The sequence below is a fragment of the Mustela putorius genome, unplaced genomic scaffold (assembly GCF_011764305.1).
Source record: "Mustela putorius furo isolate JIRA1106 unplaced genomic scaffold, ASM1176430v1.1 tig00004033_pilon_pilon_pilon, whole genome shotgun sequence".
In the NCBI taxonomy this organism is placed as follows: Eukaryota; Metazoa; Chordata; class Mammalia; order Carnivora; family Mustelidae; genus Mustela; species Mustela putorius.
This window is the reverse complement of record NW_025422169.1, coordinates 3000093-3011507: the sequence shown is the minus strand read 5'-3', so window position 1 is coordinate 3011507 and position 11415 is coordinate 3000093. Positions and strand designations below refer to the sequence as shown.

Here is an 11415-nt window from a genome sequence, read left to right as displayed (position 1 = left end):
TGGCAAGATGGAGAGAAATGGAAGGGTTTTTTTGTTTTGTTTTGCTTTTTTATCTTTTGGGGTTTTCTTTTGCTTTAACTCATCTAATTCAGAGGTCGGGGCAAGTGTTCAGCTCCCACTTTCCCTTATGATACACTCAGTCTGTGTTTCTTTGTCACCAAGGATCTTCAAGCACAAAGAGAAATACCACAATCCTACTTGCTCAGCCCTACAACCTGTGACTTGTTTCTGGTGTATTTGGAGAAAATGAACAGTATGCCTCCCGCTTGTGTCTGCCGTCGTAGGCTTTGATTTTGGCAGTGAGGAGCTGCTGATGGAAAAAGCTTTCATAATTCGAAACAGAACACGACAGAAGCGTCTACATACAGGGCCTGCTTGTGTGTAGGGGCAAGAGCCATAAGCTGAGAAAGAAGCTGTGGATGACCAGGTGGGCCGGGGCTGGAAGAAAGACACGTTCCTCCACCACCTGCCCCCAGGGCTCGTCCCCTTGGCCTTGGCTCGGCCCCTCAGTAATGCCGAGTGTGGAGTGACGGGGGCAGGGAACAGAGCGCATCCCACCGGGGACAGAGACTGCACGGCAGGGCCGGGGGTGAAGGCACCCCTTGCTCTTCTGAGATGTCCGACACCCACTGGGATCATTCACAGGACAAGCATCCACGGAAACGTGGTCGAGCGCCACTCATAGAGCTGTCATCCTCCTGACGCAGCCGGTGGCCACGGAAGAGCCCAGCCACGGCCCCGGAAAGCCCAGAGGTGACTGAGTAGGAGATGCTGGTATGTCTTAACAGAAAGAATTAACACAAATGCCTTGAATAAAAAGTTCCGAAGCCACCAGGTAACTGAGAGATCGCACGGGACTTTCAGAGCCACGGTCATTAAAACCCTACGAACGCGCGCTTTGGTGCATAGCAGGGAGAGACGGACAACACACAACACAACCCAGCAGTAACACCGAGTGCCCTCACACAGACAGACACACACAGCACCGCAGAACTTATTTTTACTTTATTAACAATGTGGCTTACAATTTTTTCAAGTAAAAAGGGTTTCTTTTCAATTAGAATAAAAATTAAAATATAACTCTGATTTAGATTTATTTATTTACATGAGAACATATATACAGAATACAATCTTCCAGCAAACCAACAACATGCCCTTTGTCCTGCAAATTCCAAAAGTAAAAACACGAATTTTTTCCTTTTACACACTGAAACGTACACAATATATGAATCAGATTTCAATACGAACTACTCAAACTGGAATGCAAAACAGTAACGGGGCTTCTGACATTCACGACTTGGGATAGTTTATGCCTCTGGATATCATGCTAGTGCCTTCTGTGAACAACAAGTGAGATAGTTTCTCTCTTCTATCATTTAAAAGAACAATCATCTCCAATTTCCCAACGCAGCAGCTGAGTTTCAGCCCACGCTGCTCCCAGACGTTCCCTTTTCTTCGCAGTATCCATCAGGCGGACCTTGCTCTAGCTTGGCTGCCCAAGACGACTGACGTGCTCTCTGGTCCGGAATCCCCAGCATTTAAAGCCAACAAGGAAGATGGACAGCTGGGATTAGCTGGGATTAGCTCTTATCACCTGAACTAGAGCTGCTTTAAACCAAAACCCAAAGCAGCGATTACAATTTTTAGGTAAATTCAGGGGGTCAAAACTACCACAATTCTTTCATCACGTTCATGTTTTGGGGTACTTGTAAACCAACTCGAGTGATAAAAGCCAAGAGAACCAACTGAAATACTCAATCGAGTTAAAGGGATGAAAGCAATTTCCAGAAAGCTCTTGAACAGAAAAGAACAGGAAACGGCAGGAGAATCATTACATCATTACATTGTCAGAGCTGTGGGTAGAGCTGCTCCTTGCTGTTGGCCATTGCACCAACACACGTGGGCAGTGCTCACATCTCTTCAGCGACTGCTTCCTTACACGCTACAGACACCTTAATGTACTATCTTTCCCTTCAAAAATAATTGCACATGTGATCACAGCTTTCTAAAGACAAAACAGAGTACTTGGATCCTAGATTCACCACCTTAACCAAAAAGCAACCAGGGCGCTCAAACCACAAAGAAGATTTCGATGCTACTGTTTTTACAGTTCTATATACAGAAATAAGCATAAATGGGCGCTCTACGAAAGAAGTTAGGAAACCCCTAGAGCTTGCGAGACGAGGGAGAACGGCTCTCAGGTGTTTGGTCTGAGATAAAAGGCAAATCTCAGAACTTGCCTGATACGACACTCGGCATTCTGAGACGTCAGGACACGGAGACCGAGCTTCGAAGACTGACCCAAACCGACCCGCCAGATTACAGCAGGGGTCGGGGTGGGGGGAGGGTCACAGGTCTGAGACACTCTAGTGTACTGAGGAGCCAATCGAAGCAAACACAGGAAAGACGCGTCCAATACAGGTGGAGCAGGTTATGCGGCCTAACCAGGGTGAGCCCAAACATGGGGGTTGAGCCCCGCTTCCATCAGGAGCCTAACTAAAAGCGATGGGATGTCCTCTGGTCAGTGCAACTTGAAGGAAACAGGTTTCCATTTCCCTTTTTTGGTTTTTTTTTCTTTTCTTTTCTTATTTTTAGAAAAGCAATGAAGGTTGTTTGCAATGCCAGCCTTACCCTACTCTTTAGGTTTTGTTTTCTTGGGTTTTTTGGGTGTATGTTGTTGTGGGCAGGATATTTTCCCAACACAGCACAGACACAGTCAGGAAGGTGGGGGCCGAACCAGCTCACGTAGTTTCTGGATGGGATTGCTCGAGGGCTCTCACCAATGCTGCATTTCTGCTTCTCCCGTTATCCGCACTTCACAGAACTCGAAGTGTCTGCTGGGCCAGGAGAGGAGAACGTGCTTCCCAGCCCGCTCCAGGAGGTAATGGGCAGCTCGGTGGATGCGGGACCCAGCCACACAGAGGACAGGACTTTGGTCCCAAAGTACTATCATAGACACAGAGCAGAGGCTGGAGCGTCTGGGGACAGATCAGTGGGGGGAGAGGCACCCCTTGCTGGTGTTTCAACCGAGAGAGGGGTTTGCCTCGGGGCCACAGTTGTGCTGGGGTAGGAGAGGAAATCATTGTTTCCTGCCTTAAGAGACACCACAGCAAGACAGCAAAATGTGCCTTGGAAATTGGCCCTGTTGATAGGCCAGAAGCCGGTGTCAGGTGAATCCTACAGAGGAACGAACACTCATTACCACTGGTGGCCCACTTGCTACGAGGTGAAGTGCACCCAGCAGTGGAAACCCCCCCAAGAATCCAAGTTCAGGAGGACGTCAGCAACACTCATGCCAGAAGCATCTTCTTGGCCCTGAAAGGTTTACTGGCCAGGAGGGGACACATACGTGACCTCCGTGATGGTGACCCTGGAGCCAGGCCGTCTGCCTCTGGCCCCAGCCTTTCCTTCCTGACCACGCACCACCAAGTGGACGTGGGGGAAGTGACAGGTCACCGCTCAGAGAGACACTGAGGACAAGGAGGTATGGGGCACACAGCCCCTTGGGGAGCAGGACGTGTCCCAGCAACAGAGGCTACATCTTGCCCAGGCTGCCGGGGGGAAGCTTACCAGCTCTCCGGGGGTGGGGGGGCTCCCGAGATGCCTGCAAGAACCCCCACCTCCCACGCAGCACCTCTCCCCTGTGCCGTTCCCGGAAAGGACACGAGGAGGGGACACTCCTTCTGGAAACACGTTACCTTGCAGCCCCCACGTCCCCTCACTCCCGTTTCAGATGCCACAGGAATAGCTCAGCTCGAAAAGGCCACAGTGAAGGCTCGTGAGTGAGTCAGCGCAGGGAAAATGCCGACGATCTGGAAATGGATCCCCTTCCCACGGACTCCACAGGGCGGGCGTGGAAGGCCGGAAGTATGTGGCTGAGAAGCAGGAGTGGGAACCCAGGAGGAGGCGGCGGGAGACAGAAGCTTGACTGCAAGCCAACCAGCGAGTCCCTGTGGGTGCTTCTGTCCTTACCACCTGCCAACGCCACAGGGCAGGACGCCGGTCCTTCCAGCACAGGTCCCCAGGCAGACCCACTTGCCAGACGTTTAAAACCTGGTGGTGGCAATCAGCTGGGTGGGAAGGAGAAAGTCACCTGCAGGACAGGGTTCCCGTCTGCATCTGTAACAGGGACAGACTATGGACACAGGTTCGCATCAGTCGTCAGACCCTGCAACGTCCGACGCATGACCACACCTCCCAACGCACGCGGAGACAGGACAGCTCGTCGGACCAGCCTGGGATGTCCCGCCAGGCAGGAGACCCTAATCAAGGACAGAAGAGCGAGGTCACTGCAGCACAAGAGCAGGAGGCCGTGCTCCCCTTCCGGGTCCATACCCTGACTCCAAAGCTCTGGTGTCCCAGCGCGAATCTTCCCGACGGAGGGCAGCCCCCTGGGTGGGAGTGAGCACACTGGGTCCCTCACAGGCAGACGGAGATCAAGGCCTTGGTACAAAAATAATAATAATAACAACAAACAAACAAACAAACAACTCAGGCAATTCTCAGAGTCACAGATCTCCCCACAAGAGACTTCACTGATCCGATGAACTCCCCGAGAAGCGTCAGGGGCACCCTCTAGGCCACCGTGGGCTGCCAGGAATGGCAAACAGGGCGCGGATGTGATTCTCTTCCACCTCGCCTCGTGTCTCGTGGGGGTGGATCAGACTCTTCCCTTAGCAGGAGCAGAGGCGGACGAGTGGGTCCGGAGAGACATGGTCACCCGAGGTCAGCGGTGGCCATCAGCCATACCAGCAGAAGAGCAGGGCTGAGGCAGGTCACTGATCCAGAATGCTGCCTGGGCTCCCGTCGGGAACATGGCCTTCCTCCGGACAGCCCAGGGCTGGGATCCGAGCCAGTTTCATTGAGACACTCACTGCAGGATACCTCTAAGGGGACACAGCTGGCTTATTAAGAGTTTCCTGAAGCCTCTTCCCACTCCTCTCTGAAATTAAGCTTTTCCTTCGATACACAGCTCAGCACTTCCCCGCAGACTCAAGGACCCACTCCCTGATCTGGTCACAATGAAATGAGAAAGTCAGAAATAAGTGAGGTTCTAGAAGAGACTGCAGACAGAACTCTCCACAGGCTCTAGACATCCATTGCTTGGCAAGACCGGTCTCATTACAATGACATACCGCCTCCTTCAAGCCTCCTACTTCCTGAGAGGCAGCTGGGACAGGTGACGCAGGTTTAGCCCATCCTTTTACAACCACGTCCCAAAACCAATGTGTCTGAGAATGAAGCTGCCACCGAGATCAAATCGGCATCCGTGCAGCCACAGCCACACGTGCATCGTCACCAGCGAGCAGAGCAAAGCCACTGGCTGGTGTCCTCTCTGGGTTCGTGCAGGAAAGACATCACCTGTGCCTTCATTTTCAAAGCCAAGTGGGCCGTGGCTGAGGAGGGCCCTTCGCAGGAGCCTCCTGGCTTGCGGAGGGAGAAAGCCGAGAGGCGGACGTACAGAGCAGCTCTTCCTCTTCCCGCAGTGCCCAGCACTCCAGGGGCCCCCGCCGCGGTGGCGGGTGTGCTTGAAAACGTGGTACTGGCACAGAGGCTGGAGAGGCAGGAGGTCCTCCGTGCTGCCTTCTGGCGCTACTAAGTGCGTGTATCAGCTCCCGTCACCCAAAAAACAAAGCACTGGTCCCCAAACTTTCCCAAGACGCTGCTCCACCACAGCGCCGGTCCCCTCCGAGAGGGCGGCGTCAGTTGGCGTACTGGGCGTAGAAGGCCACTTTAACCCGCTCGATCTGATGGCACAGCTTGATGGCGGGCCCCAGCTTCAGCTCCATGCACTCCTGCACCGTGGGCAGCGTCAGCAAGAGCAGCGCCTGCCCGTCGATGTCCTGCCAGGAAACAGAGGCATGTGAGAGCCCACACTCCGGACACCAGGGGAAGGCAGCTGTCATGGCAGGTTCATCCCAGGGCCCACGGGCGTGCAGGGCTAGCAAGACAGACCAGCCTGGCCTGAGGACTCCCTCCTCCTCCTGGGTAATAAAACCTGTGTGCTCGGAAAATCCCAGCTACCCCGAGGCCACCCAGCTACCCACACCCAGGCCGGTGGGGACGAAGGAGCAGAGCAGGGGCACTGCCGCAGGGCCTCCTATTCCCCAGGCCGCCGGCCCCTCGCCGGGAGAGCCCCCTCACCCCCACGCCTGCCCGGTCCGTCTCGTGTCCTGCTGCGACTCCACATGCGAGCACCAGGGGAGAGCGCTCTGCTAAAAGCAGCAGCTCCGGGTTCCTTGCCAAGGTCTGACATTTCACCATCGCAACGGCTGAGAAGATGCGAGAGAGCCAGACGTAGCACTACCCAGGGCAGCGTGCCACGGAGGACCACACGCGAAGCCAGGCATCTGCCGGCGCACACGTGCACCACCCAGAAGGAGGTGTGCGACCCCGTCTTGTTCCTGTTAGCCCTCGGCAGCCGCGCACCGGGCCGAGGCACGGACAGAGCCGGGAGACACCGGGCAGCTGCATTCCCTGCGGGAGGCGGGACAAGGGCCCGCCCAGAGCTTTAAGATCACCCCAGGAGACACCGCTGCCTCTTCACCAGCTTGCTTCCTCTAACAAACGGGGCTCATTTACGTAGACACCGTTTCCCGGGGTGACTGAGTGTAAGTGCGATCCCTGCCCCCATCCACCGAGGCCGTCTTCACACGGCAGAGGCAGTAGGAGAAGGTAACGGGAAAGACCAGCGGCGGAGGAGAGCACAAACCACACCCCGCAAACGAGAATTTCTGCCCCGGGGCGGAGTGGTGAGCGCAGGGCTGCCGTCAGCCACGGAGACGCCCGGTCCTACAGCCGCACACGAGCCCCTCTGACCTCACTCATGATGACTAACACACAGGAAGCTTATTTTCTTCAAATAATGGTTTAACGGTCTCAAAAATACTCAAACCAAACCGAACAAAACACAACCCAAAATGGGAATAAATGCCAGCCTTTGGGAGGACGAATAGTAGGAATACAATGTCGTGTACCCTGCGTTTCAAAAAGGGCACCCTGACGTGCTCATAATCTCTAGTACGAAGAGCAGCAGTAACAATGCAGCGTTAACCCTTAAGTACCAAAGCAGGTGCCACTTACCATGGTCTGAATTACGTGAGCGCGGCCGTGGCCAGTCCAGGCCACATCTCACCCAAGACTCAAACTGGACCTCCTCAAACCCAGTGTAAACCGACTGGTCTTGAACACACGCCCAACGAATTTTTGATGCTCTCCCTGGTTTTACTTTTTCGGTCGTGCTTTTACATGTCACTCCACTGGCTCTTCATGTGCCACCTCTCAGGCCGGCTGTAGGAAAGGGCAGACCGGCAGTGCTGAGAGACCGTGTTCTGCTCAGGGTCGTGGGCCAAGCCATGGCACCCCCGACCGGGGACCTGGGAGCCAACTGCAACTGCAGAGGCAAACCCACCTACGTTACACCACACCGTGACAGACGGGCACAGGCCTAGGGACACAGTCTTGTGAGCACCACGGGCCTCAGAAAAACACAGCGTGAGCAGGAAACAGGATGACGTCATGAAACCACATGCAGGTGGCTTCGCCATCATGTTCAATGAAGAACAGAACAGAGGCTTACTTTAGGATAGAAGATGCTTTTTTTTAGATGGAAATTAATGCCAGAAAAGCTAGTTGATCTACCTAAGATCATTTAGTAAGAGACCACATCAGAACTAGAGCCACAGTTTTTTTTTGTTTTGTTTTGTTTTGTTTTTTAAGATTGATTTATTTGAGAGAGACTGTGGGGGGGGCAGAGAGAAAGGGAGACAGAGTCCCCCCACGGAGCAGGGAGCCTGACGTGGGGCTCAATCCCCAGATCCTGAGATCATGACCTGAGTCGAAACTAAGAGCCGGACCAACTGAACCTCCCAGGTGCCCCGAGAACTGTGGTTCTCTGATATTAAATTCTGGAAGGAAAACTGCAGCTCCAAACAGCCATACACTTAGTCGTACATACACTGTATGTCCATCCTTGGACATACAGATTCAATTACACTTGAAAGCCGCCCCTAGAATGCTTCCACAACTCTCTACAGACCATTTCAGTGAAGGTGGCCGCCATATGCACCGCATCTAACTGGAGGAGGTCCTTCATTTCTTTACTCAACAAGCACATGTCAGAGGGCCTGCTGAGAGACAGGCACACTGATGGGCTCCGTGGCTACTGCACCGACGGAGACAGATTCCCTCCAGGAGAGCAGGAGCCTCGAGGGAGGCCACTCTGAGGAACAGACCACTACAGTACAGAGAGAATCAAGTGTGGACACAAAGGCACGGGAACACAGCCAGTCCTGCTGGCGTCAAGGAGCGCTTCAGAGATCAGGAGATTCCCGTGCTCAGACCTAAGGGACCACAAGGAATCATTCAGGGAAGGACGGGCCCGTGGAGGACAAGCAGTCGATGACAGCACGTATTCGAGGAGAGCAGAGAGACGCTGAAGGGAAAGCTGAGGTGCGCCCGGACAGCAGCTGGGACACGAGCTTCTGGGGTATGTGACCAGGAAGTCGCTAACAGTCATTAGGCAGAGAAGCCACGTTCCAGGATGTGAACATCCGCAAGCTGCTACTGGACACAGTGTACCGGAATGAGTTAGGAGGCGGGAGGGGAAGCCACGAGGGACTGAAGGGGAGGCCATTTACTAGGGGTCTCAAAGCTGAGCCTGTTCAGAGATAAGATCGCCCAGAAGTGGGGTGTTCCCCACGGGATCTGGTACCGGGCCACGGAGTGGCTGGACCAATCATGAACCATACACTCTGTGTGGATCGGACACGGGATGGCAGATGGACACAGGAATACAAGGCACAACACGATCAACAACGAAAGGACAAACTGTAAAAAAGAGTCTTCCTTGGACAGTGGCTTTCACAGGCGTTCGTCTTCTCAGGGTGCCCCGTCTGCACATGCCTCATGGGCACTCTTCGGGACGCACAAACCATTTCTTAATAAAAATACATGAATGCATCTACGTCTCAGATGCAAGCCAGTATCTGTCATTCTTTCTGAAATGCTTTTAGGTTTCCCCATTTTTCTGATGCCTCACAGCCCAGGAAGGAGGAGAAGGGGATCCCCTTGGGAAATCAAATCTCAGTTTCTGAGCAGGGCCAAGTCTTTAAAGTTGTTTTTCATTTATTTGCAAAATAGGTATTAAATTATTTGTATGTTGGACCCCAACGTAGCTACTGGAGATACAAGGTGAGTGAGACTTGGCTCCCGCGTTCTCTAGCTGGGGAACAGGCACACGTATGCGGCGGCCCAAATCCACACCTTAGCAGACAGAGCTTGAAGCTGAGCCCCGGGACACACCTGGCTGGGGGAGCAGTCAGGGACGGCCTCGTGTTTAACTCACTTGTGAGAAGGCCTGGCAATAAGGGCAAGAGAGCTTTTCTAGTCTGTTTCCGCCGCTCTAATCTCGGCGTCTAGGAAAATACCTGCTGGATGCAGAAGAGGGGCTCGTGAAATGTTTGCTGAGAGACTGAAGGGGAAGACCTGGTCTGGGTGAATTTAAAAGTCAACAGACAGGTAAAGACAAAGTGAGAGAATGTGACACATGGACAGAACTCAGAAAGATGGGGGACTCTGGGGCTGTGAGTCCCCCAGGACACAGTAACAGACACGGCAGGCTGGGGGCCTGGGGAACGACAGGCACTTGGGTCTCACGGCTCTGGAGGCTGGGAAGTCCAAGACTGAGCTGCCGGCAGACTAAGGTGACCAGCGAGGCCCTGCTCCCCAGCTCCGGAGTCCTCACATGGGGGAGGGGCCAGGGAGCTCTCCGCAGTCTCTCTCACGAGGGCACTGATCCACTCACGAGGGCTCCACCCTCCTGACCCCATGACCCCAACACCGTGGGGGACAGCCGCTTCGGTCTACACCGCAGATGCGTCCAATAGGGCCATGGGGCTCCCATCCAGGGAGATGGGGGCTAGGGTGCACACACTGAGGTTTCTGGAAGTGCCTCGGCCAGCTGTCCCCGGCTACCGAAGACCCCCCACTCATCCACGCAGACCTCACGCGGGAAGAAGGACTGGCCCGCAAGGCTGACTCTATTCAGCTCCGCTACCCTCACATTCGCACTCCCGTCTAGTGGTGGGGGTGAAGATGGCCCCTTGCTGGGTCTGTTCCTAAACCTTGCAGGGCTTCTGCCAACGGAGCGCCGAAGCCGTGGGACAGGCCCTGGGAGTGAATGCAGGCTTTACAGAGCCGGAAGCGCCCCAGACGCTTTCCAGGGCAGCCCAAGTGTTCCTCCCGGGGGATGCCAGAGAGCCTCACACCTGCCACCAGGACGCGCCAGTTCCCAGACGCGGACCGTCTGACCCACTTGAACAAACTACTCCTTGACCACCACGCACACGCCCGGGGGATGAACGCGCTTGAACCTGAAGCCCTGTAATGAACGGCCAGAGTGACTGCTGCTTGTTCCAGTCTGCTTGTCCGTATCTGTTTATAAGCCTGCTGCCCCTAGGCGCCTGGAAGCATCTAAAACTGGGGGGCAATAGGGCCATTTCCAGCCCTGGCAAGCAGCCCCCAGACCCTGAGCAGTGGAGGAAAAGCTGCACAGAGAGCTCAGGGCAGATGAAACCAGACGAGAATGATGGCCAGGATCTCTGAACGGCCTCTAGACCTTTATGTGATCACAGCCCCTTCTCACTCCCCCGACACACATTCACTCGCTCATTTCGCAAATGGGCAAAGCCAATGGGAGAGTGTTTCCCAGGCTCTCCCTCCCTCTGCGGGAACAGCGCCCGAAGGGAAAGACATCTGGGTGTTTGGGCCATGGTTGAGGGGTGGAGAGTCCATGCTCTGTGGCACCACCTTCAAGTGTGGGCAAGCTGGAAGGAATGGACGTGTCCATGTCCTCAAACAGGTCCTGCTAAGGGCTGGTGCACGTGGTCATGTGGGGACCGCACGGAGAGCCCTGGGGTGAGTTGGGGAGAAACGCCCGGCCGGATCTGCACAGACTGCCGCGTGCAGGGAGACGGAGACCACAGCGGGCGAGGCACGGCCGTCTCCCTCATCACACACACCGAGCACCCTGTTTGAGACGCGGGAAGAACCAATCAACCACGGGGCTTGAGGGTTCTGTGCGGTCTGTCTGCGGCTGAGCTGCAGGGCCTCTGGCCCCTCATTTCCCGTCCTCCCCGATGACGTGAAACAGAACTCCGCACTGTTCTCGTTTTGAGAAGAATGTGCAATCCAGAATAAAACTGCGCCCCTGATTTCTCAACACCAAAGTGTCCCCTGCCAGGGGCTGGGCTGAGCGACCTGAGCATCAGGCTGTCCCAGAGGTAAGGGCAGGGGTGGCAGCTGGGTGGGGTCAATGTCACAGGTGACCGACAGGTCTGTCCCCTGACTCTCTTCCCATGTGGGCTGCGTGTGGCTCCCACCCACTGCACAGCCCTGCAGCTCGTAGGGCTGCAG

At 54.8% G+C, this 11415-nt stretch overlaps 1 protein-coding gene across 5 annotated transcripts in view; it reads right to left on the bottom strand.

Annotated features, from left to right (window-relative positions):
• Positions 1-990: 990 nt before the first annotated feature.
• SFMBT2 (Scm like with four mbt domains 2) overlaps positions 991-11415 on the bottom strand; it is a 229218-nt gene continuing 218793 nt past the window's right edge. For all 5 annotated transcript variants that reach the window (XM_045072350.1, XM_045072351.1, XM_004757948.3 and 2 more), the window contains one exon: positions 991-5843. In XM_045072350.1, coding sequence (XP_044928285.1) covers positions 5703-5843 — 141 coding nt within the window. In that variant the 3' untranslated portion in view covers positions 991-5702. The remainder of the gene's footprint in view (positions 5844-11415) is intronic.